This window comes from Zootoca vivipara, chromosome 13 (genome assembly GCF_965207765.1).
Source record: "Zootoca vivipara chromosome 13, rZooViv2.hap1.1, whole genome shotgun sequence".
In the NCBI taxonomy this organism is placed as follows: Eukaryota; Metazoa; Chordata; class Lepidosauria; order Squamata; family Lacertidae; genus Zootoca; species Zootoca vivipara.
Genome location: NC_142596.1, coordinates 891490 through 917954, shown reverse-complemented (window position 1 = coordinate 917954; position 26465 = coordinate 891490). Strand labels below are relative to the sequence as shown.

General features: G+C 46.3%; 1 protein-coding gene across 8 annotated transcripts in view; it reads left to right on the top strand.

Annotated features, from left to right (window-relative positions):
- The window catches only part of IDH3A (isocitrate dehydrogenase (NAD(+)) 3 catalytic subunit alpha), a 35083-nt gene extending 9351 nt beyond the window's left edge, over positions 1–25732 (top strand). For 4 of the 8 annotated variants that reach the window (XM_035137942.3, XM_035137941.3, XM_035137943.3 and 1 more), the window contains exons 4-11: positions 11720–11834; positions 14988–15175; positions 15386–15519; positions 18922–19024; positions 19110–19174; positions 20547–20631; positions 22769–22921; positions 23908–25732. In XM_035137942.3, the coding sequence (XP_034993833.1) occupies positions 11720–11834; positions 14988–15175; positions 15386–15519; positions 18922–19024; positions 19110–19174; positions 20547–20631; positions 22769–22921; positions 23908–23991 (927 nt within the window). In that variant the 3' untranslated portion in view covers positions 23992–25732. Of the gene's footprint in view, positions 1–11687; positions 11835–14987; positions 15176–15385; positions 15520–18921; positions 19025–19109; positions 19175–20546; positions 20632–22768; positions 22922–23907 lie in introns of all 8 variants that reach the window. The other 4 variants (XM_060282967.2, XM_088656889.1, XM_035137944.3 and 1 more) reach the window with 1 other exon arrangement.
- Positions 25733–26465: the final 733 nt, after the last annotated feature.

Here is a 26465-nt window from a genome sequence, read left to right as displayed (position 1 = left end):
CATAAGGAAGCTACCTTACTTTGTCTGAATGCCACTCTCTACCAACAACCAACTGAATAATAAACTTAGATTGTCTGATACCAGGGACAGTGCAAAAGAACATGTGCGATGGTTTCTATTTGCCTCTGTCCACAGGGGCATAGTCTCTCTGCGAATGGCATTTTCTAGAGTCTCCCCTGTAGTATTGCCAAAGGTTGCAGTCTGACTAGAATGTATGCCCTGCATCAGGGTGGATTTGATTTAAATCAAATCGATTTAAATCACTAGTCAATAAGACTTGATTTGACTTGATTTAAATCTTTTTTTCTGTCATTCTGTCATTCTGATGACAGAATGATCTCGATACGAATCCAAGGCAGACCTTTTAACATCACAGTAATCCAAGTTTATGCACCAACTACCGGTGCTGAAGAAAGTGAAATTGACCAATTCTATGAAGACCTACAACACCTTCTAGAAATGACACCAAAGAAGGATGTTCTTCTCATTACAGGGGATTGGAATGCTAAAGTAGGGAATCAAGAGATAAAAGGAATAACTGGCAAGTTTGGCCTTGGAGTTCAAAATGAAGCAGGGCAAAGGCTAATAGAGTTCTGTCAAGAGAACAAGCTGGTCATCACAAACACTCTCTTCCAACAACACAAGTGACGACTCTACACATGGATATCACCAAATGGGCAGCATCGAAATCAGATTGATTATATTCTCTGCAGCCAAAGATGGAGAAGCTCTATACAGTCAGCAAAAACAAGACCTGGAGCTGACTGTAACTCAGATCACCAGCTTCTTATAGCAAAATTCCAGCTTAAACTGAAGAAAGTAGGAAAAACCACTGGGCCAGTAAGATACAATCTGAATCAAATCCCTTATGAATACACAGTGGAAGTGCGGAACAGGTTTAAGGATTTAGATTTGGTGGACAGAGTGCCTGAAGAACTATGGATGGAGGCTCGTAACATTATACAGGAGGCAGCAACGAAAACCATCCCAAGGAAAAGGAAATGCAAGAAAGCAAAATGGCTGTCCAACGAGGCCTTACAAATAGCGGAGGAGAGGAGGCAAGCAAAATGCAAGGGAGATAGGGAAAGATACAGGAAACTGAATGCAGATTTCCAAAAAGCAGCAAGGAGAGACAAGAGGGTCTTCTTAAATGAGCAATGCAAAGAAATAGAGGAAAACAATAGAATGGGGAAAATCAGAGATCTGTTCAAGAAAATTGGAGATATGAAAGGAACATTTCGTACAAAGATTACCATAATCAAGGACAAAAGTGGTAAGGACCTAACAGAAGCAGAAGACATCAAGAAGAGGTGGCAAGAATACACAGAGGAATTATACCAGAAAGATATGGAGGTCTCGTACACCCCAGGTAGTGTGGTTGCTGACCTTGAGCCAGACATCTTGGAGAGTGAAGTCAAATGGGCCTTAGAAAGCACTGCTAATAACAAGGCCAGTGGAAGTGATGATATTCCAGCTGAACTATTTAAAATTTTAAAAGATGATGCTGTTAAGGTGCTACACCCAATATGCCAGCAAGTTTGGAAAACTCAGCAATGGCCAGAGGATTGGAGAAGATCAGTCTACATCCCAATTCCAAAGAAGGGCAGTGCCAAAGAATGCTCCAACTACCGCACAATTGCGCTCATTTCACACGCTAGCAAGGTTATGCTTAAAATTCTACAAGGCAGGCTTAGGCAGTATGTGGACCGAGAACTCCCAGAAGTGCAAGCTGGATTTCGAAAGGGCAGAGGAACCAGAGACCAAATAGCAAACATGCGCTGGATTATGGAGAAAGCTAGAGAGTTCCAGAAAAACGTCTACTTCTGCTTCATTGACTATGCAAAAGCCTTTGACTGTGTCGACCACAGCAAACTATGGCAAGTTCTTAAAGAAATGGGAGTGCCTGATCACCTCATCTGTCTCCTGAGAAATCTCTATGTGGGTCAAGAAGCTACAGTTAGAACTGGATATGGAACAACTGATTGGTTCAAAATTGGGAAAGGAGTACGACAAGGTTGTATATTGTCTCCCTGCTTATTTAACTTATATGCAGAATTCATCATGCGAAAGGCTGGACTAGATGAATCCCAAGCCGGAATTAAGATTGCCGGAAGAAATATCAACAACCTCAGATATGCAGATGACACAACCTTGATGGCAGAAAGCGAGGAGGAATTAAAGAACCTTTTAATGAGGGTGAAAGAGGAGAGCGCAAAATATGGTCTGAAGCTCAACATCAAAAAAACCAAGATCATGGCCACTGGTCCCATCACCTCCTGGCAAATAGAAGGGGAAGAAATGGAGGCAGTGAGAGATTTTACTTTCTTGGGCTCCTTGATCACTGCAGATGGTGACAGCAGTCACGAAATTAAAAGACGCCTGCTTCTTGGGAGAAAAGCAATGACAAACCTAGACAGCATCTTAAAAAGCAGAGACATCACCTTGCCGACAAAGGTCCGTATAGTTAAAGCTATGGTTTTCCCAGTAGTGATGTATGGAAGTGAGAGCTGGACCATAAAGAAGGCTGATCGCCGAAGAATTGATGCTTTTGAATTATGGTGCTGGAGGAGACTCTTGAGAGTCCCATGGACTGCTAGAAGATCAAACCTATCCATTCTGAAGGAAATCAGCCCTGAGTGCTCCCTGGAAGGACAGATCGTGAAGCTGAGGCTCCAATACTTTGGCCACCTCATGAGAAGAGAAGAATCCTTGGAAAAGACCCTGATGTTGGGAAAGATTGAGGGCACTAGGAGAAGGGGACGACAGAGGACGAGATGGTTGGACAGTGTTCTCGAAGCTACGAACATGAGTTTGACCAAACTGCGGGAGGCAGTGCAAGACAGGAGTGCCTGGCGTGCTATGGTCCATGGGGTCACGAAGAGTCGGACACGACTAAACGACTAAACAACAACAACAAATCTTTTTTTACAGAAAGACTCATTCTTGCTTGTTTAATCTTAATATTTACAACCAGATGAAGGTTTCAGTTTTGGAATAATAAATTTTCAGAGTAGTTTTTACAGTTATATCAAAAATTACTGATTTGGTTATACCAGGGGTTGTCAACCTGGTCCCTACCGCCCACAGGTGGGCATTTCAGGATTCTAGGTGGGCAGTAGGGGGTTCTATGGCACAAGCTCAATCCTCCTTCCATCGAGCACTGGTGGGCGGTATGGAAATTTTACCATCAGGAAAGATGCATTAGTGGGTGGTAGGTATAAAAAGGTTGTCTACCCCTGGTTTATACTATTAGAAATACATTGACAGATAATTATGAAATTATTGTGCGGTTTCAGAAGTTTACTGTTTATAATACTGTTTATAATACTGTTTATAATAACTGTTTAATAGCCCAGAGGACAGGATCATACTTCAAAATGACCTTAACAGATTAGACAACTGGGCCAAAACAAACAAGATGAATTTTAACAGGGAGAAATGTAAAGTACTTGGGCAAAAAAAGAAAAAAAAAGAAAGGCACAAATACAGGATGGGGGACACCTGGCTTGAGAGCAGTACATGTGAAAAGGATCTAGGAGTCTTGGTAGACCACAAACTTGACATGAGTCAACAGTGTGATGTAGCAGCTAAAAAGCCAATGATATGATTGCCATATGATATGATAGGGGTGATATGATAGCCATGTTCAAATATATTAAAGGGTGTTGTGAGGGACAGGGGATATCGCGAAGTCCCTCCCCTCCTGAGTTCAAGCCCGTCCCCGAGCAAAGGGGAAAGCAGGGAGAGTTCCGATTCCAGTGGGGAAGCAGGAAGTCGTGTCCGAGGCTCAGGCAAGGTAGAGGAGCCAGGGTCCCAGGTGGGACAGGAAGGGGCAAGTAAGGGGGGAAGACCCATCCCCCCAACTCCAGAATTACGCAGGAAGAGGAGGGGCAAGAGGATGGGTCTGCCAAAGCTTTTGTGTTGGAGAAAGACGCGCCAAAAGCCATTAGGAGGTTCTGAAACCGACTGACAACATCGCTCCGTGTAAATAGCAATGACTTGAGCACTGTAAATACGCAGCACCAATAAAAGAATAAAATGCAGAGCTGCGTAGCGTCGTTACTCTGAAGTAGTCCACTCCGGCCACTGTGACAGCAACCTCCTAATCATTTTTGGGCTACTTTGGAGTTGCCGGGATGAGCGTGTCAGAGGCGGAGAAGTGGCGGCAGATCGCTGAGCAAGCCCAGCTAGAACTGCAACAGCTGTCGCTGCAGGCGCAGGGAGAATTGAAGGCAGCTAAAGAGGAGACTAAGAAGCTCCAGGACGACCGGCTACAACTTGCGGAACAGGTGAGAGAGCTCCAGGAAAAAGAGCAGCATTTAAGGGCGGTGGCGGTAGACCTCCAAAACAAGCTGGATGCAGAGAAAAACAAGGCGGGAGGGGCACCCCAAGTCCAAGTGCTGCCAGGAAGGAGAGCCGGGACCCTAGTAAGCAAGTTCAATGGAGACCCGAAGGAGTTTCAGGGCTTTGAGACTGAGATTGTGTATGCTCTTGAGCTGCACCACGATGAGTTCCCTGATGATGAGCACAGAGTAGCGTTTATTGTGGAGCACCTTACAGGGGCGGCCAGGGAGTGGCTAAGACCGTTAATTGCAACAAGGAATCCTTGCATGAAGAATGTCAAACTATTTCTAGAAGGTTTGAAAACGATGTATTCGTCCGATAGTCATATGGACCAGACTAAGGAGGAACTTCATAATTTACGCCAAGGAAATATGACAGTTCGCGCGTATTGGGCGAAATTCACCATGCTGGTGCACAGATTGGGGTGGGATCTGGAGTCTGCCCCAATGCAAGCGGCGTTTTACTTGGGGTTGCATGAGGAGGTGAAGGATGAGCTCTCGAGAGGTCCAAAGCCCAGTAATATGGATCAACTGAGCAAAGCGGCTCTGGCGGTGGGGGTGAGGCAGGAATCCAGATGGAGCGACAAGCAAGCAACGCGCGCAAAGCGGGCTTGGTTCCCACGGTCGCAGGAGAAGCCACTCCCTCAACAACCCTTTCAAGCCACGCCTGGGGCCAGTCAGGACCAGGAACCCATGCAGATTGATAGCGCGCGCGCGCGGGCTTTTCAAACCCCAGCGGCGCCAAGACGCAAGGAGGGAAGGGGTGGGAATTGCTTTCTCTGCAACTCCCCCCAGCATCTCGTCAGAGACTGCCCACATCGCAGGGAGTGGCAAGGAAAGGCGGGAACGGTTGTGCCCTCCCCCACTGACGCAGCACCACAGCAGGGAAACGGGAAAGCCTGGCTGCAGGAGACAAGGGGCGGCAGCCAGGCACAGTCAGCAGACAACAGCCCCAGCCCACCCACCCGCACAGAGAGGAGCAGAGCCAGCCCACCCCTCCCAGAGCAGGAGTGGTTCTAGAAGTGACGCTCACGCTCCCAAATGGCTATCCATTGACGGTCCTCGCCCTAATTGACAGTGGTGCCTCAGCCAACTTCTTCTCGAGAAACTTTGCAGAAGAGCACCAGATCCAGCTTCTGCAGCTGGATTTTCCTCTGCACGTGGCAACCATTGACGGCAGAGAGCTGCTGGGAGGGGCCATCACTCATCAAACCCCCCCCATGAGAATGACGGTTGGAAGGCACTCAGAGACACTGGCATTCAACGTCACCACCATCTCAGACCCCCCAATCGTTTTGGGCATGAGCTGGCTGGCGCGCCACGACCCCTCCATAAGTTGGCATCAGAGATGCATCACTTTTGGATCGGACTTTTGCCTGGAACATTGCATGCAGCACCAACCAGGGGAGGGGCCTCCGATAGCCACGGTGGCCACCATGCACGTCAAAGGGGGTGAGGCGATACCCAAACCATACTGGGACCTGCAGGAGGTCTTCAGTGAAGCGGAGTCCGACCACCTGCCCCCACACAGGCCTTTTGACTGCCAGATCAACCTGGTGCCTGGGGCAACTATACCCCCAGCCAAGCTGTACGCCATGTCAGACCAGGAACTGGAGGATCTGCGCGCTTTTATCGACAAGAACCTCAAGCGGGGGTTCATCAGAGAAAGCAAGGCAGCAGGGGGCAGCCCGGTCTTCTGGGTGGACAAGAAAGACACGCAACAGCGCCGTCTTGTGGTGGATTTTAGACGGCTGAATTCGGTGACAGAGCCAGTGGCTTTCCCCATGCCCAGAGTGGATGATCTCCTGACAGCGGCACGCAGAGGCAAGATTTTCACCAAGCTAGACCTGAGGGGGGCGTACAACTTGATCAGGATCCGGGAAGGCGATGAGTGGAAAACCACGATGTTCACGCCTCTGGGCTCTTTTGAATATCTGGTGATGCCCTTCGGGTTGCAAGGGGGCTCAGCATGCTTCCAGGCCTTCATGCACCACGTCCTGGGGTCCCTACTCTTCAGGAAATGCTTGGTCTTTCTGGATGACATCCTTATTTACTCCAACGACCCAGTGCAGCACGTGCAGGACGTCAGGGAGGTGTTACAGCGCCTGAAGGAGAACCACCTGTATGTGAAGCTGGAGAAGTGCAAGTTTCACACCAAGGAGGTGGACTTCCTGGGCTACAAGCTGTCAGACAAGGGGCTGGCAATGGACAAGGACAAGGTGCAGACCATCCTGGACTGGCACAGCCCCAGGACGCGCAAAGATGCCCAACGCCTACTAGGCTTTGCCAACTTCTACAGGAAGTTCATCAAGAACTTCTATCGAGTTACGGCTCCCATCACTGACTGCCTGAGAGGCAAGCAGAAGTTCAGGTGGACACCAGAGGCGCAAGCAGCGTTCGAAAGCCTCAAGAGGGTGTTCGCCTCAGACCAGAACCTGTTCCACGTGGTTCAGGACGCGCCCCTACGCATTGAAACAGATGCTTCTGATAAGGCTGTGGGCGCCATTTTGTTGCAACTGGACGCCAACAGAGAGTGGAGACCCTGTGCCTTCTTCTCCAGGAAGTTGACCCAGCCCGAGCGAAACTACACAGTTTTTGATCGGGAACTTCTTGCGATCCACGCGGCGTTCCAGCACTGGAGACACTTCCTGGTGGGCGCCAAGCACCCCATCCAGGTGTGCACAGACCACAAGAACCTGGAGTTCTGGAGAACTGCCAGGGTGCTCAACCAGCGGCAGATACGGTGGGCGGAGTTCTTCTCGAACTTCAACTTCTCCATACACTACATCCCAGGAGAGCAGAATGTCAGGGCGGATGCCCTCTCCCGCAAGCCAGAGTACATGGAGGAGGAGGCGCCACCAGCCCCAAGGCACATTTTCCCCCCGTCGGCATGGTCCTGCGGAGCAGCAGTGGTGAGCGAGGCAGAACTCACAGCACTGACGGCAGCGGATGAATTTGCCAACCGCATCTTCAGAGAACTGAGAGGGGGGAGGGAGCAGGCAAAAGACTTTGCAGAACGCAGAGGGCTGCTTTTCTACAAGGGTGCGCTGTACCTACCCACCACCCAGCTTCGACGTACGGTCCTCAAGCAGATGCACGACAACCCTACAGCGGGGCATTTTGGAAGGGACAAGACCACTCACCTAGTCATGAGACACTTCTGGTGGCCAGGGGTGAGGGAAGATGTTCGAGACTATGTAAGGGGCTGTACCACCTGCCAGCGGGCGAAGGTGGTCAGAGCAGCGCCACCAGGGTTGCTGGAGCCCTTAGCCACACCACACAGGCCGTGGGAAGTGGTGTCCATGGACTTCATCACAGATCTGCCTTCGTCCAGGGGTAAGACTGCAGTGTTGGTGGTGGTGGACCTCATGTCCAAAATGTGTCACTTTATACCGTGTGCCAGGGCAGTCTCGGCAGAAGAGACAGCCAAACTGTTTGTTGATCACATTTTCAGACTGCATGGATTACCTTTAAGGGTTATTTCGGATCGTGGCCGCCAATTTGTTTCCAGGTTCTGGCGGCGGCTCATGAACCTCCTGCAGGTGGAGGTCAGCTTGTCGACGGCTAGACACCCGCAGACCAACGGACAAGCGGAGAGGGTCAACGCCATTCTGCAGCAGTACCTGAGATGCTACGTCAGCCAGCGGCAAACGGACTGGGTGGATCGCTTGCCACTAGCAGAATTTGCCTACAACAATGCAGTGCACGTCTCCACAGGGGTGTCGCCCTTTAAGGCCAATTACGGGCGCGACCTCAGATCTTTCCCAGAGAGGGAGAGGGAGGAGGAGGAGGAGGGCCCACAGGCTGAGGATTGGGCAGAGGAACTGGAGACGGTGCACCAGCAGCTCAGAGAACACTTGGAGAGGGCCAAGGAAGCGTACAAAAAGGGGGCAGATCGCCACAGGCGACAAGGGGAGGTCATCAGGGTGGGGGACAAGGTGTGGTTGTCCTCGGAGGGCCTTCCCACCAGAGGGAGGTGCAAAAAGCTGGCACCCAAATGGCTGGGCCCCTTCACGGTCACGCAACAGGTCAACCCGGTGGCCTACAGGCTGGCACTGCCAGAGGACATGAGGGTGCATCCAGTGTTTCATAGATCGCTGCTGTCGCCGTACAGGGAAAGCAGCAGGCTCAGAGACAGCGAACAAACCCCCGAGGGAGGGGGGGAGAGGGAAAGCAGGGAGCAACTCAATGAGGCCACGGCCATCCTGGATTCAAGGTGGGGGGTGGGGGGCCTGGAGTACCTCATGGCATGGGAGGATGCTCCACCGTCCCAGAATGAATGGGTTCCCGCCACTCAGATACAGGAGGAATTCTTGGTGGAAGAATTTCACGCCCTCTTTCCCCACAGACCCAAGCCCTGGCACATGGAAAGGGAGGGGGAGGAGGAGGAGGCACGGGAGAACAGCTCACCATGGCGCTGGGAAGCGGAGTTTGAGGAACCAGAGGATGAGGTATGGGTGTCGCCAAGATCCACCCAGTCAGAGGAAGGAGCAGATTGGCAAAACATTTTTACCCCCACCAGCTCTGACGCCACGGACTTTTTGGGATTCCCGTCCTCCCAGGCGGAAGGGGGGGGCTCGCAGGACTGGGGGGAGGTGTTCACACCAACGGGCTCGGAGAGCACCGAGTTTTTAGGCTTCCAGTCGTCACCGACACATGGGGGGGGCCTGGGGAGGGGTGAAGGAGAGCTTGGGAGGGGGGTGGATGTGAGGGACAGGGGATATCGCGAAGTCCCTCCCCTCCTGAGTTCAAGCCCGTCCCCGAGCAAAGGGGAAAGCAGGGAGAGTTCCGATTCCAGTGGGGAAGCAGGAAGTCGTGTCCGAGGCTCAGGCAAGGTAGAGGAGCCAGGGTCCCAGGTGGGACAGGAAGGGGCAAGTAAGGGGGGAAGACCCATCCCCCCAACTCCAGAATTACGCAGGAAGAGGAGGGGCAAGAGGATGGGTCTGCCAAAGCTTTTGTGTTGGAGAAAGACGCGCCAAAAGCCATTAGGAGGTTCTGAAACCGACTGACAACATCGCTCCGTGTAAATAGCAATGACTTGAGCACTGTAAATACGCAGCACCAATAAAAGAATAAAATGCAGAGCTGCGTAGCGTCGTTACTCTGAAGTAGTCCACTCCGGCCACTGTGACAGGTGTCATATAGAGGACGGAGAAAGATTGTTTTCTGCTGCTCCAGAGAAGCGGACACGGAGCAATGGATTCAAACTACAAGAAAGAAGATTCCACCTAAACATTAGGAAGAACTTCCTGACAGTAAGAGCTGTTTGACAGTGGAATTTGCTGCCAAGGAGTGTGGTGGAGTCTCCTTCTTTGGAGGTCTTTAAGCGGAGGCTTGACAGTCATCTGTCAGGAATGCTTTGATGGTGTTTCCTGCTTGGCAGGGGGTTGGACTGGATGGCCCTTGTGGTCTCTTCCAATTCTATGATTCTATTTGGACAACTTTTCTGCTGTACTTTATTGGAAGGAGAAAAGTAATTATTTCCTTAATAACAATTTAAACAATTTATTTAAGAGGACTTCCGCCCGATCGCGAGACAATGGCAAGCGCTGTTCTCCTCAGCTGAGGAAGCCGTGTGCCTTCGAGGCAAGGGGGGTTTGCTACAGCACAGCGACCCCCCAGAAAAAAACCCTAATCAAGCGTTTAGGGGGCATGGATCCGGCAGACGCCAGGAGTGTGCTCCCCCTCCATCAGTAATAATAATAATAAAGCAGGCGTTTTAACTCTCTCAAGTTCGTATTGTATTTTTTTTAATCATGGAGGGGGGAACAACGTTTTGGTTACAGGTGCTATAGGGAAGAGTGATAAGCTTATTGATATGCATAAACTGCTACTTTCCAAACCGTGATCGATAAGTGTTTAAATCACGGTTATTTCCCCAAAAGCAGCATTGTTAGAAATGTACTTTGTGTACAGCCCAAAGACTTTAAAATAGAAAACTGGGAACCAGAAGCCTTGAGCTATTTTGTTGGCTTGGGGGAGGGGAGAGTCCTGGCTCTATTAAAACCTGTTGCAAAATTCCCATTTGACCTGCTTGGGGGGCAGAATTTCATCTGTTTCAGTTTGGCCTTGGGAGAAAAAGCAGAGTAGAATTTTCCATTCCCTTGTGGTGAGAGAGGGACTTGTGGGGCTCCAGACCAGGGGTCAGCAACCTTTTTCAGCTGTGGGCCGGTCTACCATTCCTCAGACTTTGTGGGGGGCCGGACTATATTTTGGAAAAAAATATGAACAAATTTCTATGCCCCACAAATAACCCAGAAATGCATTTTAAATAAAAGCACACATTCTACTCATGTAAAAACACCAGGCAGGCCCCACAAATAACTCAGAGATGCATTTTAAATAAAAGGACACATTCTACTCATGTAAAAACACGCTGATTCCTGGACCGTCCGTGGGCCGGATTGAGAAGGCGATTGGGCCGCATCCGGCCCACGGGCCTTAGGTTGCCTACCCCTGCTCCAGACATTGGGAAGCTTTAACGATTTGCAGTTAATGGATGCCGTGTGCTGTAGTTGAATGCTGAGTATTTATTTCGTGAGTGTAAATGCAATGCATTGTAATATTTATACAGAAGCAATACAACATGTGATAGTATGTGTATACTGATTTTCCCTTTCAGAAAAGCTGAAAATGCTAGGTGATGGCAAAGTTCGTAAATGTTGCAAGTTACCTGTACAAAAGCAGAGAGTATGTCATTGGGAGAACTAAGGCAGACAAATCAATTTACTTGGCTTGTATATCCGGGGAGGGGGAGGGGGGGAGATGTGGAACTACAGTTCTCAAGCTCAATCTGTGGGCGGTCCAGTGAATACCTTTACTTGTATTTGTTTCCAGGCGTAGGGGGACACAATTTGGTACAGCAATTTTTTTTCAAAGGAAACCTGATTGAAGTCTTTCAGTAGCCTGATTGAAGGCATTTATCCCATATGGTAGTTGTGCGCTTAGTCTAGCATTGAACACCCTCGGGGCTGCTGGAACATCCTGGTTCCCTTCGGAATAATAGAAACGAGTGATCACTGGCACTGCTTTTAGCAGCATTAATGGCAGATTCTCTGAACTACCCAGCCAGCCTTATAATGAAAATAAACGCCTAGATATTTAAACCACTTAACTTGCTCGATGGTGTTTCCTCTTATCACCCACTTATACTCCCATGAGCCCACAATATCCAGAAACAGCAGCTGATAATAATACTTTCATCCTTCCTGCTAGCTTGTATTCCTGTGTAAATATTTCCCGTTATCCAGCCTGAAGACACTGGCTTCCAGGGTGGTGTGTCTCTCTTGCAGGGTGTGTTTTGACAAAGTCCCTTTGGCAATTGATCGTTTTCCCCCAAAACAGATCAGAAGATAACGTGAAACAATTGTGTTTAGGCACCTGTTCAGTTTGAAGAGAGAAATGTGACAGCAATCCAAGGGCCAGGAGGCAAATGGATGATACCTCAAGATGCCAAAGAATCCATGGACAAGAACAAAATAGGACTGAAAGGTATGTTGGAGGTTCCTGTTGACGGGGGGGGGGGGGAGGGAGAGAGAGAATGAAAAAAAAGGCACTCGGGTTTTGTTGCATCTTTACTGAACAAACCTGTGTTTGTACAGAGTTTTGCTTTATACAAATAAATTTCTTAGTAATGTTCTGAACTTCCTTATTCTATAAGCCCACAAAGCCGCTAACAGTTTGTGACTAAGGACAGAAGCGCCATTATTGGAGAAATAGTGTCGTTGCAGCATGTCATGTTCACCAGCTCTGTAAAGTGCACAGAGCACCCTAGTGTGTGTTTACTCAGAAGTAAGTGGGACTTACTCCCAGGTTGTGTGAGTAGGATTGCAGCCTCGCAAGGACAACTTGTATATAATCTTCAAACATTGCATTTGAACTCCATGTAAGTTTTATTGTAAGACACCAGAATTAAATGACCCCTTCACTGTGAAAAGAACAACCTGAAAAGTGTTTCCTGCTACTGCTGCCTAAATGACTGAGCTCTCTTCCATATGGGGCAGCCAGTAGTAGATAGTTGACTTCAGCTGGAGAAGCCTGTGTCTAAATCCCTATTCAGCCATGAAGCTCACTAGCCAGAGCCCATCATCATCTCTTAACCTAACCTCCTCCAAAGAGTTGTTGATAAATGGGAAAACACCATGAACTCTGATGTCCTGGAGCAAACAAGAGCCACAAATCTAACATACAATTTGTTCTATTCATGTCAAGCTCCCCTTCTTTCCCCCAGTATGTATTGAAAATGTCATGAGAAACATTCCCTAAGCCTAATTTTTGATGGGTGTGAAGGTCCAGAGTAGAGATGTAAAATTTCAGAAAATTATGATGCCATGAGGAAAAAAACCGTGTTCCCCCCCCCTGTTTTTTTCCAGAAAAAAATGAAAATTTTGGGGAAATCGGGAAAAGTTCAGGGTTACAAATTGCGTGAAACACAGTGTAGACAAAAGTATTATGCTTGCAATAAAACAGTTAACCACCCCCTTTCCCTCAAAAGCAACGACAAAATAATAATCAAGAAACCACCAACATAAAAAACCATCAGATTTGCCCCTTAGCACCAACAGCAAATGAAGTTAAGATCTACCTCAATATTTAAGCTCCATAGAAGGCCTACCCTTTGAGTAGTGCTTTAAAAAAGAAAAGAAAACAGAAGACACAACATATACAGTACATGCAGTTTATTCTATCTCGTTTTCTGAACTGCCATCATCCATTTCTTCTTGCTCTTCCTCTTTGTCATTTTTCTCATGAACTTCTAAAAAAAACGGCTTTGGAAAAAAATGGGGGGAGGGCCTGTTTCCCCTCCCATTTTTTTCAGTTTTTCCCCAGGCCTTTCCATCTCTACTTGAGGACAGCCGGGGCAAAGCATGAGGCAATTTATTTTTTTGCATGCCAGGCCCAAAAGTAACCAACATCCAGTTACTGAATAGTATGTTGCACTAAGGCTCAAACTGTTTGAAAGAAAAAGGTGTGTGTGTGTGTGTGGTTTTTTAATAGAATTTGTTATTATATATTATAAACTGCAGGATGGTAAGAGAGCTTTCTAAACAGCTTACAAAAATATACAACAGAATATTAAAATGATTGATAAAACACAGTTAAAAGCAGGTATTTAAGAGTATTCAAAAGATGATTAAAGTCAGCAGTGGTTAAAAGGAAGTAAATCGCATGCAGCTTCTGTGTTCAGATGGGCTGGACCTAATGAAAATGTTTTGAGCAGTTGCCGGAAAGAGGACAGTGAGAGCACCTGCCTGGTGTCAGTCGGCAGGGAGCTCCAAAGTGTGGGTGCTGGAAGGCCTGGGGGAAAATTGAAAAATTTGGGAGAGGGAACAGGTTTTTAAAGTTTTTTTTCCAAAGCCATTTTTTCAGGAAAAATGGGGGGGAATAGTGTGTAGAATTTTCAGACTATATCAAACAATTTTTTTCTAATTGTCCAGGGGAAAGTGGCTTTGGGAAAAAAGCCATTTTTCCCAGGCCTTCCCATCTCTAGTCCAGAGTGATGGTGGAGTAACCCTGCACTGGGGAAGGGAACCTGTAGCCCTTCACATATGGCTGAGGAACCACTTCCATCAGGTCCAGCCAAGTATGGCCAACAGCCAGGGACGAGAGAGCTTGTAGTCTAGCAACACCCAACCCCAGCCTCTGCCCACCCCAACCCCATTCCATCTTGCTTGAATATTCTTATTTTTAACCCAGAAAAAGAGGGGAGTCCTAAATAAATATTCTACCTACTTCTACTTGCTTACATTCTCATGCATACTTCTCCCCAAAATTGCCTCCACCCAACATTTTCTCAATTCTGATGCTGAATTTTGTTATGCTAACTGTAGTCTAGGAAAGGTAACATAGCTCAGTGGTGGAGTGCATCCTGTATGTGCTGAAGGTCCAAAGTTCAATTCTTTTCAGCTCTATTTAAAAGAAACACACAGCATGAATATAGGTGAACATGAAAAGGCATAAGTTAAGGTGAAACAACATTGTAGAAGAAAGGTTAAATTAGTTTGGATTTATATGATGGATTATTTGTGTATTTATTTCGTTCTATTTTAGTTAGATGTTTTGTTTTTATTTCTATTTTTAAATCAATAAAGGTTATTTTAAAATTAAAAGAAAAGAAAAGAAACACACAGCAGGTGACAGAGAAGAGCTCATTCTGAAATCCTGCAGGTCTGCTCTTTGCTATCGTATACAATGCTAGACTCAATAGACAAAGTGTGGCCTTCTTTAAAGCAGGTTCCTGTGTAGTTTCCCCAAGGAAAGGGAGATCTGGGAATGCAGGACCTTTCCGTTGCCTCTCCTGAAGAACCAACAACTTGTGACTTCTCTCCAAAATTTTCTGTTCCTGCTGCAAGATCTCCATTACTAAGAATTAGGGTCTGCTTTCCCCCCTTTTCTAATTTTCTGAGTTTCACCTGTACATTTCCATTGTGTAAAATTCTGCTTAGTGCTGAGCAGTATGCCGTGGCAAGTTGTAACAAGAGCCTGGCAACAAGGACAGGTGTTCATTATAAGGGAGAAAGTCTCCTCAAGGCCACCTCAAACCAGAGGGTTTAACGCTGGAGTGGCGGGGAGGAATGCTGTTGCTAAGGAGCAGGCCATGGTCTGACATTATGTTCTAAAACAATTGCACCTTGTGTGTTTCAGGCCCTTTGAAAACACCCATAGCTGCTGGCCACCCATCAATGAACCTGCTGCTTCGTAAAACATTTGACCTTTATGCAAATGTCCGTCCTTGTGTATCGATTGAAGGCTACAAAACCCCTTACACAGATGTCGACATAGTCACAATACGAGAGAACACAGAAGGGGAATACAGCGGAATCGAGCACCTGGTATGAGTGCAGAATGCAGCCGGACCACACGCGGCCCCTCCCCTCTCCAAATAATATCTAATAATTAGCTTCCCTAACTGCTGTAGAATTGTCAGATGCAGTATTCTGTGGGCTGGATGATTCACCAGCCCAGCCCTGCTGAACCTATACAGAATTACGTTCTTAGGAGTCTGCTTTTGACTACCCACGTAACTGTTGTGTGTCTTTCAGATTGTTGATGGTGTTGTACAGAGTATCAAGCTCATCACGGAAGATGCCAGCAAACGCATTGCTGATTTTGCCTTTGAATATGCCAGAAATAATCAAAGAAGCAAAGTTACAGCTGTGCATAAAGCAAACATTATGTACGTGACCATGATGGTAACCCAGTTCTAATGTGCAAAAGTCATGCTGCTTTTTTTAATGGACACGTGTGTGTCGGTTTGCTGCCTCCTGTCGCTGCCAGAAGAAGGTGCCATACATTTGATGGAGCCTTCTTTTGGCAGTCAGGCCTTGGTCAATGTTTAAACTCCATTCCCTTGCTCTACTTAAAAAAACACACAGTTTAGATGTTAATTCACTAAAAAATAGTTCTTCACATGTTTATGAAATTATTAACCACCCTCCATCAAATCCATGTAGGAGAGGGAGGATAACCTGCTGCTCCCGGCCTCCCCATGTCCAGAAACTGAGTACGGAGCGTGTGCAGGAGTGGGAATGGTGTTGGACAGAGTCTGGTGGCTTTAAAAGAGGATTGGACAATTTCATGGAGGCAAAGGCTGTGACTGGCTATTAGCCACAACGGCTATGTTCTCCCTCCATTATCTGAGACATTAATACGGTTGAATCGTGGTTGCTGGAAACCCCAGGAGGGGAAGGGGCTCATGTTCCTCTGATCCCATTTGCTGGTTTCCCATGGGGGCGTCTGGCTGGCCCCTGTGAAAACAGGAGGCTGGACTAGATGAGCCCCCTTTGCCCTGATCTCTCAGGCACTTATCAAGTTCTTAATTTTTGATCACATTGAAGAGCCTTTCTCAGCTGAAGAGCAGGGGCATAGCAAAGGGGGTGGTGACACTTGGCGTGCCCCTCCCCTCCGCCTGCAAATGCGCAGTCCGTACAGAATCACGGTGAGGCTCTGGTGAGGCTCTGGTTTCTGGCGCCAGAGCCTCACCGTGACACGGTTGTGCCCATGCCGGGGAAAGGAGTGGGGTGGTCCCTTGGCTTCCGCTCAGCTCGTCCTGGGGCAGAAGGGAAGCGGGAGGCTCCCAGCCCCCTTCCCCCCCTTTCCTTCTCAGAGCGGCAGCAGCGCCTCAATGAGGAAGCGGAGGAGGCAAGAGTCTCGCTGATTCTGCTTCTCAACTTCCCAGTGAAATGTACATCATCCCCTTTACCTGCCTGCCTTCCCTCCTCTTGAACCCTCAAAAGGTTGTTTTAACTATCCTATGCTGGTAAGACAAGTAGTGGTTTTATGTGTCTTGGGATTATCTGAGGGGCATTTGTTTGGGAGGGGGGATGAATTTACTGCCACAAGGTACTGTGGTGTCCACTAGCTTATATAAGGTGTGTGTGTGTGTGTGCTTTAAGGATTTGATAAGTCCATTAAAGAGTGATCTAGCCTGCCAGCCATGATAACTAAATTGAACGTCCATATTAGTCAACATAGCTCCCAATAACCATATGCCAGGGTGACTGACAGCCAAGGGTTGTTGGCAGAAAGAGAATGCTAGATGAGACAGACCTTTGCTCCGATCCAGCAGATTAGTTCTTAAGAGGTGGTCGTGATAGCAGTGTGGAGGCTTCCAGAAACATGGTTTATGCTACAGTTGCTCCACAGTGTGGTTGGATCTCATAGAGTGCCATATCACACATTTGTTGACATGTAAGTATGAGCAGAGGCGTAGGAAGGGGAGGCGGACCACCCCAGGTGTTATTGCTGTGGGGGGTTGCATTTGGTGCCCGCCCACGACTCCCAAGCCCACCATGAGATGTCGATGGGGCTGTAGAAAAGTGGCATGGGGGGGTGACAAAAAAAATTCCACCCCGGCTACCACCTGGGCTTGCTGTGCCTCTGCTGAAGAGAGGGATAAAAATGCTCTAAATAAATAACAGCCAGGTTCTCATCTTCCGCTGGGGCCATCAGAAGGGCTCCTGTTTCTCTCTCTGCCCCAGTTCAGTCTGCTCTAGATTAGAATGTAAGAATAACACTCTTGTTTAGAGACACCCCCCCCCCATTCCATTCAGTTAGAAAACCTTTTTCCCCATAGCCCAGTATGTTTTATTAGATGAAAATAATTCACCTCTTTTTCCTGTTTTTGGCAGATGGTGCATACTAGAGGTAATTATGAAAGTAACTCTTAACAAAAAAAAAGGTTTTGCATAGAAAAAAAGCTAATTTTGTATTAATAAGGATGTTTCAGTAATCCAGGATAGCACAATTAAATTTTTCAACATTTGTCTAAAACTGTAACTGAGATTAACCTCAACCTGCTGCTGCTGCTGCTGCTGCTGCTGCATGAAGACTGTAATCGAATTTGTATTCAAATCTGCACCTAGAAAAAAAAATTCTTGCCAAATGTTTGGTACAATACAGTGTTGCTGTGTTAATTACAGCTGAGTGTGCCCACTTCCCTTGTCTCCACTCCATAACTTGGAATCACGATGCTCCTGAACAAGAAAGACTTTTTAGTTTTACCACAGACTTCTTTTTTTAATTGCCTATGATTAAATACCTTGCTTTGAAAATTTTATGGTGGGTGAGGATATAGAGAGTTTGTATTTATCTATCATAAACACAGTTTTGAAGGCCACTTGATACCATGGCTAGAGAAGGAATGGCTCACCTGTGTCTGTCTTGGGGATCTTGGAGTAGCGTTTTCCTCGCCCTTGGCCATTCGCCTTGCTGGCTAGTGCTGATGGGAGTTGGGGTCCAGCATTATCTGGAGAGCCACAGGTTAGCCATCCTTGCTTTGAAGCGTTTTACATCATGTTACGGGCAGTGAACAAGCTGACTCCAATAGTACCACAGCACTGTCCCTGTGGCATGAAAGAGACCTTCCCTTGTATATCTGGAGGGCCCTTGCCAGCCACCTGAGCGGATCAGCTACATTGGTAAGCGAAAAATCTCTCTTGGTTGGTCAGATACGTGTTGACCTTTCGTTCTCTTCGGTGGACTTGTCTACTATAATATATATACTGAGCACAGCTAAATAGAAGAGAAACATTTTGACCTCGCTGGCTTCCAAGAGGGGTGTGTATGTATGTGTGTGTGTGCGTGCATGCATGCATGCGCACATCATTATGTGACCGTTCAAGAGAACAGTTTCAAATATAACAATAGCTTGTAAGGCCTCTGTGTGATGTAGTGGTTGAGAGTGTTCCAATCCCCATTCATCCATGAAGCTACAGGGGGACCTTGTGCCAGTCACTTTGTCTCAGCCTCACCTGCTCTACAGGTTTATTGGGAGAACAAAACACACGTTTGCTCCCTTGAGCATCTAGGAAGAGAGGCAGGTTATCAATTTTCCCTAAGAAATACATTCTCTCTTAAAATTTGTGAATTGCTTAAGATTAGAAAGGAATATTACCTTTGAAACATGGATATTTGCTTATGAACACAAACTGAAATCCCGGCATGTTACACTATAGTTGCCGTCGACAGGTGCTTTCCCTCTCCACTACTATCCCCCCCCCAAATGTCTGAATGCAACATTACTCTCGTATGCACATCTAGGTCCCTAAAATGCGGCTTTTTTCCCCTTGATGCACAGGCGAATGTCTGATGGGTTGTTCCTGAAAAAATGCAGGGAAGCAGCAGAAAACTGTAAAGATATTAAGTTTAATGAAATGTATCTCGACACTGTGTGTCTGAATGTGAGTATATAGCAAACTCATTATTAAGGTGCTTCATAGTTGCTATTTTCCTCCTTAAAACAGCAGCTTATTTCTTGTCCTTTAGATGGTGCAGGATCCATCTCAGTTTGATGTCCTTGTAATGCCAAACTTGTATGGTGACATCCTTAGGTAAGGAGACTTGAGCTAGTGTCAAGGATTTTATGTAGGTATTTATTTATAAGATGATTATAAACTGCTCTTCAACACAAGCTCTCAAAGTGGTGTGCAAATAATGAACAAATCTCTGAAAGCAGCCATAAAACTAGGCCTTATTTCTTGTAGAAGCCAATTTTGGCTGCTGCATAAAATGGAGCTTGAAGCATGTTAACTCAGAAAGTGCCAACTGGAGATGCCCAAGGGGCACTTGCTGTATTTTTCGCTCCATAGGATGCAATTTTCCCCTCCTAAAACAAAAGGGAAAATCTCTGTGCGTCCTATAGAGCCGGTTTCCTGCGGCTACCAAGCCATCTACCAAAATGAAAGGAGAGAGAGAGAATTTCTGTCTGCGGCATGGCAAAGGGGGAGGAAGGGACAGCCCCAAAGTCGGGCTTTGGGGCTGCCCCTTCCTCCCCCTCCCCCCTGCGATTGCGGAGGAGGAGGGGAGCGGAACAGCCCGATTTCGGGCTTTTCCGCCCCCTCCTCCCCCATCGCGATTGGCAGGGGCGAGGGGGAGGCAGGATCAGCCCCAAATCGGGCTTTTCCGCCTCCCTCCTCCCCCTCCACGATCGGCAGGGGCGAGGGGGAAGCAGGATAAGCCTGAAATTGGGCTGTTCCACTCCCCTCCTCCTCCGCAATCGCAAGGGGGAGGGGGGAGGAAGGGGCAGTCCCAAGGCGTGGCTTTGGGACTGTCCCTTCCTCCCCCTTTGCCATGCCGCAGACAGAATCTCTCTCTCTCTCCCCTTCCATCTGTCCGTCCTTCCTTCTTTCTCCCTCTTTCTTTCACTCTCTCTCACCCCTTCCCTCCCTCCCTCCTTCCCTTTCCCTTGGGACCCAGTAACTTGGGTGTGTTTTCCCCAGTGCCAACTGACGCCTGCGTTACAATCTGCAGGAGATGCCTTGCTCATCCCATCTCGTGGAGTTGTCAGGACAATGTCTAAGTTTGTTTGGCCTCCTCAAGCCATGCTTTGCACTGGCCTGCTCCTATTTGCACCCAGTAAACAGGCTGTGCATGACTGCACTCTGCTACCAAACACTCCTTTTGTGTTTTAGGTCCTTGTGAAGATCATCATCTGTTTTCCACTAGCTCTGCTTTTTAGCTCCCTTTTTTCCAAAACTTCCCACTGCAAGTATATAATACTTTAAAGAGCCTAAATCAGGCATCCCCAAACTCTGGCCCTCCAGATGTTTTGGCCTACAACTCCTATGATCCCTAGCTAAGAGGACCAGTGGTCAGGGATGATGGGAATGTTAGTCCAAAACATCTGGAGGGCCGAGGTTTGGGGATGCCTGGCCTAAATATACCAACTCGAATATTTATTGTGTGTTTGCATTTTCCTTCCAGTGATTTGTGTGCGGGATTGATTGGCGGTCTTGGAGTAACACCAAGTGGAAACATTGGTGCCAATGGAGTTGCAATCTTTGAATCAGTAAGATTCCTATTCTGAAACTTTGACTCTGCCAGAGCCTTGTGGCTCTCTGATTTTTGACATAATTGCTTTCTGGAAAAGCAAATGCCTCTCTCTGCGGGGTTTCAATAAGTTCATTACAGGGCTGTTCAAGTACATGTAACAAAGAAGCTTGACTTCAGGACTGGATTTCTGCAATGCACTCTGAGGGGGCTTCCCTTGCACTCGATCCAGAAGCTGCAGTTAGTGCAGAACGCTGCAGCATGCTTGCTCACTGAAGGGAGGACCCGTCAGCAGGGGACACCTCTGCTCAGGGATCTGCACTAGCTGCCCATTTGCTGCCAGGCCAGGTTCAAAGGGCTACTAATGCTATACAGTTGTACCTTGTTTTGCGTCCGGGATCCACTCCGAAGCCCCGGCCACTAGCTGAAAGCGCAATTTAGCGCTTCTGCGCATGCGCGAGTGGCAAACCCAGAAGTAACCTGTTCCGGTACTTCCAGGTTTGCCGTGGATGTTTGCCTGAATGGACGCTAGACAAGATGGACGTTCATGGAGGTATTACTGTATAACAGGGTAGGAAATGCTGTTTGCAGGATTGCCCTATCCCAGATATGCCCACTCAACAGCTTCAGCGTATTACAGGTGCTGCATCATGCTTCCAATCAAAAGATTATTGCATTAGCCATACAGCCATAGCACCTGTAAAAGATCAAACAGGCAACTGTTGCACAACAACATAGAATACAACAAATACAATTATAACATTAAATATAAAATCCAGCTGAATGCGACTGGTAAGGTAAAAGGGAAAGCAAGGTGTGTCGACTGTGAGAATAACAGGAATTTACATAGGACTAGGGCTGGGCGAGTTAGCCATAAAGGTGGCCCTGAGTTTCAGAGCCTGTAAAATGTAGATGGCCACATCGCGTGAAACCAAGGGGTTGGCATCCACCAATAAGTACTAACAAAGTGGGGACTTAACAACATGATGAGAGGACTCATGAAATTTTGCAAAGAAAACTTCCTAACAATTAATTTTTCCAAAACAAAAATAATCCCTTTTGGCAAGACAAAACCAAACCCATTGTGGTACCTCGAGGGTCACACCATTGACCAATGCTCAGTTTTTAAATACTTGGGCATCACTTTTCATCATAGATTATCTTGGGCAGTCCATTTAAACACGATTATTTTGGCTGCTCACCAGACCATTGGTGCTTTGGTGAAATTTTTCTTCGGAAATGGTGGACAACTGGTGGTGCTGACCAGAAAGATCTACATCAGTAAAGTACCCCTGATGCTGCTACACGAGGTGGGAATATGGGGATGGAACATGAATGTACTCCCAACGTCTGGAGTCTCTGCAAAATCTCCTGGCAAGAAAAATCTTGGGCCTCCCTAATGGGTCCGTGGCCACCCAATTGAGACTAGAATTGGGATTACCATCTATAGTAGCTAAAGCATCATGCTTGTTCCTCACTTGTAAGAAATAGATCTGCAAGTCTGGCAACCTGTACACTTTGGAACTCCCTGCCTGTTGATATCAAGCAGGCGCCGTCACTGAACTCTCTTTAATGCCAGATGAAAACATTTTTGTTTAGACAAGCCTACCCAGATATGTAGAAGTTGCAACTATTTTGGTTCTTTCTAGCAATTGTTTGTTAGAATATTTCTAAATACTTTTCTAAAACTAATTTAATGTTTTAGTTTATATTTGTGTAAAACACTAAGAGGTTTATTATTATTATTATTATTATTATTATTATTATTACAATCAAATGGTATACAATTTTTTGTCAAATAAGAATTACTGAATGCATTTAAGCTGCCTTGGAAGAATTAGGTAGAATTAGGAGTTCAAATTCACTTCTCATACAGAAATATTCAATGTATGACTGTGTTGTTCTTCCAAACAAGGATGTAATGTTTTGTTTTGTTTTTATGTTGACTAGCGTTCACTCTTGGGAAATTGCTTAGAATCTTGGTCACACGCTGGTGTAGCACAGAAGCCAGCTGCATCTGCCACTACCAGCACCACCACTTAGGAGACATGTGATAATAGACAGGTGTTGTAAAAAGCACCAACTTTTCGCTGCTGGTGCAAGATAATCCACTGAATCAATGCTTTAGGTCAGGTCAGCCTTCTTTATTTCCATAGGTTCATGGAACAGCTCCAGATATTGCTGGAAAGGACTTGGCAAACCCAACAGCCCTTCTCTTGAGTGCAGTGATGATGCTGCGACACATGGGGATGCAAGAATACGCCACGAAAATAGAAGATGCCTGTTTTGATACCATCAAAGATGGAAAGGTCTGTCTTGTCAGGGTTCACCAATCACTGGCGATCTTGCCATCCAGTTTCTACAGAATGTGATTCAGATAGGACTAGAGCACATGCTATGCCAGTTTGATAATCGGTTGGACGAATTTTCTGTTGTCCAGTTCCACTGACACTGAACAAGTCTCCCACTCCCTTCTACCAGGTCTAGACGTGCTCTAAAACACTACTAGGTCTATAGCACCACCAGCTCCAATTTGTGTCTCAGTATTTGCTGTAGTTTCTAGCTTATAAACAGTGCTGCTAGCATTATCTGTTAACTGGAGGTTGGCATTTAGTTGGGAGACAATTTTTAGCTATTTGTATCCAGCAACAAGCACCTACAATTCTGCATGTGTGCTCTGCAAAGAGGAGAAAGGAGTGCTTATCTCTGCCTGCAGGGTAGGTAGATTCTCTTCTGCGTGAACTAGATTGGTTTATTATGATTTAATAGAGCAGCGGTGAAAAAGAGCTTTCTTATCATCCCAGCACTATGTGTTAAGTGAGCATATAGGTGCTGAATAAGATTTTGAGTTCAGAGTGCTTTTGGCACTCAAATTCATACAGGTGGTACATGGGGGAATACTATAGCACCTGCTATACATGCAGAAGATCCCAGGTTCAATCCATTGCCTCTCTCGGCTCAACCCAGACATTTCACTATAATTATGGAGAGGACACAGTCAGATGGAGCAAGTGGCACTTGGCCCTGCTGAGCACAAAACACTTGATGCCCATCCAGTTGATTTGGGTACCACTTTGCAAAATGTCCGGCCTTTGAGATGATGGTTTGGAAACCCTTCCCTTAACTAAGAACTTGCACAAGTCTTCTAACTTTGGGCACAGAAGAACAACACCATACTATGTGTCCTGAACCTGGAAAAGACTATGTGGCTGTGGTTAGCTACGTACATTTCATTAAACTGAAGCGTTTAAAGTATCTGTTCTTCTTCACCATCTTTTTCCATCTTTCTTTTCAGGTCTTGACCAAAGATTTGGGAGGTAACTCAAAGTGTTCAGAGTTCACAGCAGAGATCATTCGCAGAGTAAGGGCGATGGAATAGAGCATCTTCATAGCTTGTTGGTTCCAGTTGCCCTGATGGAAGCTGCTACTAAAACATGTTAGCTGTCTGCAATCCATATCCATTTTGTTTGCCTTTCTCTTGAGGAAAGCAAACTGTTAGACGGGGAGCCTCTCTGTTAAATAAATTCAGCCCAAATGGATGTGATTCTTCTTGTGCCTGCTTCTGGTGGACTTTTTCCAAGTGCTTATTTTTATTTATTACATGTCAGACACATTTTTTGTAAAGTCAAATTCCTTTATTTTAGCTCATATTGCATGCAATTGGCAACCTTCCATTTTGAGTCCTCCTACTTTTTAAGAAACACTTGATGTATTTAAGTGTGCAGATATGCAAAAGTCTGATTTTATCACTACAACTTTGAAGGAGGCTTGGTCTGTTATCCATTAGGAAACACAGGAGGTGGCACAGGAGGTGGCACAGCCTTAAAATAGCACAATATATTTTTCTAAAGCAAAAAACAAGAAAACTTGCTCTACAGAGGTACTCCTGGAACCTGTCCTTCAGAAGCATAAATAAAGACTTGTAACTGTGGAAACATTAAATGGGTTTGAGCTGTTATATATAAAATGCAAGGTATCTCTAACCTCCTGGGACTGAAGGGATACTGTTAAAAGCAAAAATGACTATTCCTTTTTAGTCTTCTCTGCACATTACTTGCTCTAGCATTCCTCAATGAAGATTAGTTACAGCTACAGATTGTGAAGGGAATGTTTAATGCTTTCCTGTCTAGATGGGATACCAAATGTATAATTTACAGTTACTACTGTATGTATATAATGGCTTTTGTATTGTGCTCAATGATTGATATATGTATGTATATGTATATCTTCAGGTTACCTTTAAATAGGCTGCTTGGTCATTAAGTTTTTTGAGCCAATCAGATGGAAAGATTTTATAGTTAATCCAGGCCAGGAGATAATGGTGCGTGGCTCATAGCTGCTGCTGGAAACAGCAGCCCTGCACCTCTCCTGGTGACATTTGGTAATACTTAATTGCATGATACTGTACCCCTGAGCTGTGCCTTCCCAAAGCAACAACAGATGAAGTGGGGAAATGGATGGGCTATCTCACAGCATCATTGTGCACGGATTGTGTTGAGCAGATGTTATCTGGGGGCAAAGGAAGAGAACTTTTCAGGGATGCTGTATTTTGCAACAACTCTTGCTTTCCATCAGGTTTCTGTTTCCCTCATAGTAAAAGAAAATGCACACATGGGAGTGGCTGGACTTTGTCTGACAGGTGCTGCAAGTCCATAACATGCCCCTTGCACGTTATGTTATGGGCATGAATGTTACAAACCTTTTGAACACCTTGAAATCCCATGCCAGATTCTCTCCATTGTGTCTCTTTCCAAGGGGGATAGCAGAACTGTGCTGGGCCTGCAGCTGGCTGGTGCCACCTACCTGGCTATTTGTTCTCCCACACATTAAAGCCGTCATGCAGGATTGCTTTGCCTTGCCAGTTTTCCATGTAGTATCTGCACAACCAGAAGCAGGGATGAGAGTGAGGATTTGGGAACTTGTCTTTTTTGTGTTTTGCTTCTGCACTGAGAGGTAATTTTCAGTATTGTGTATTTACGGGCTTCTCAAAGAACTTGGGAAACAGCTCTTGCTTGATCTGTATGTGTTATATTTTTGCTGCTTCTGTCTGTCTCTTGGGTTGTACTGAAGTTACCATTCGCTCACAAAGCAAGGATAAAATAAAGTCCCCCCCAAAGATACGCTGCCTTTGTTTTGGTTCTTAATTAGAACACTAGTTTTAAGTGCTTTGAATAATCCAGCCTGCAGAAAGCTCATGTTCCTCTGTGTAGTCCACATTGGCTCTTCTGGAAAAGGCAGCTCTAAGTACATCTATGAACTGGAAAGCAAAAATTAGTCCCCTTAGTAGCTTTTGCTAGTAACATACAACTGGCTCATTAAAATATATAATGTGCTAAATAGTGTTGGTGTGAAGAAATGCATTTCAAGTGCCTGAGGTGTTGAGCAATAAATGTTGCAATGTCCTCAGTCCAGAATCTTCTGGTTTTCATTCATAGTGTAGCAAAGGATGGATTGGTTCATCAGTTTTAAAGTTTTTTGATGGGCAAATAAGTGTCCCAAATTAACATGGCCAATGGCCATGTTGCTCCTTTGAAGTGTGTAATTTATAATTCAAAAAAATGTACCACAGGCAACATCTCCACATCAATGTTGCCTGCTGCATAATCTAAAAAACAATTGTGCACCAGCCTTCATGAACCTAGAGCAAGACCCAGAATTATTGGACTACAACTTTAATAGTCCCCAAGAAGGACAACAGGTTGATGAAAGCTGACATATGCTTCCTGTCCCATCTCCCCAAAGTCTTGCTTCCAGGCATGGCCAGTGGTGGAGGTGAGGAAAGAGGTACAGTCAAACCTCAGTTGTTGAACGTAATCTGTTCTTGAAGCCCATTCGGTTTCCGAAATGTTAGGC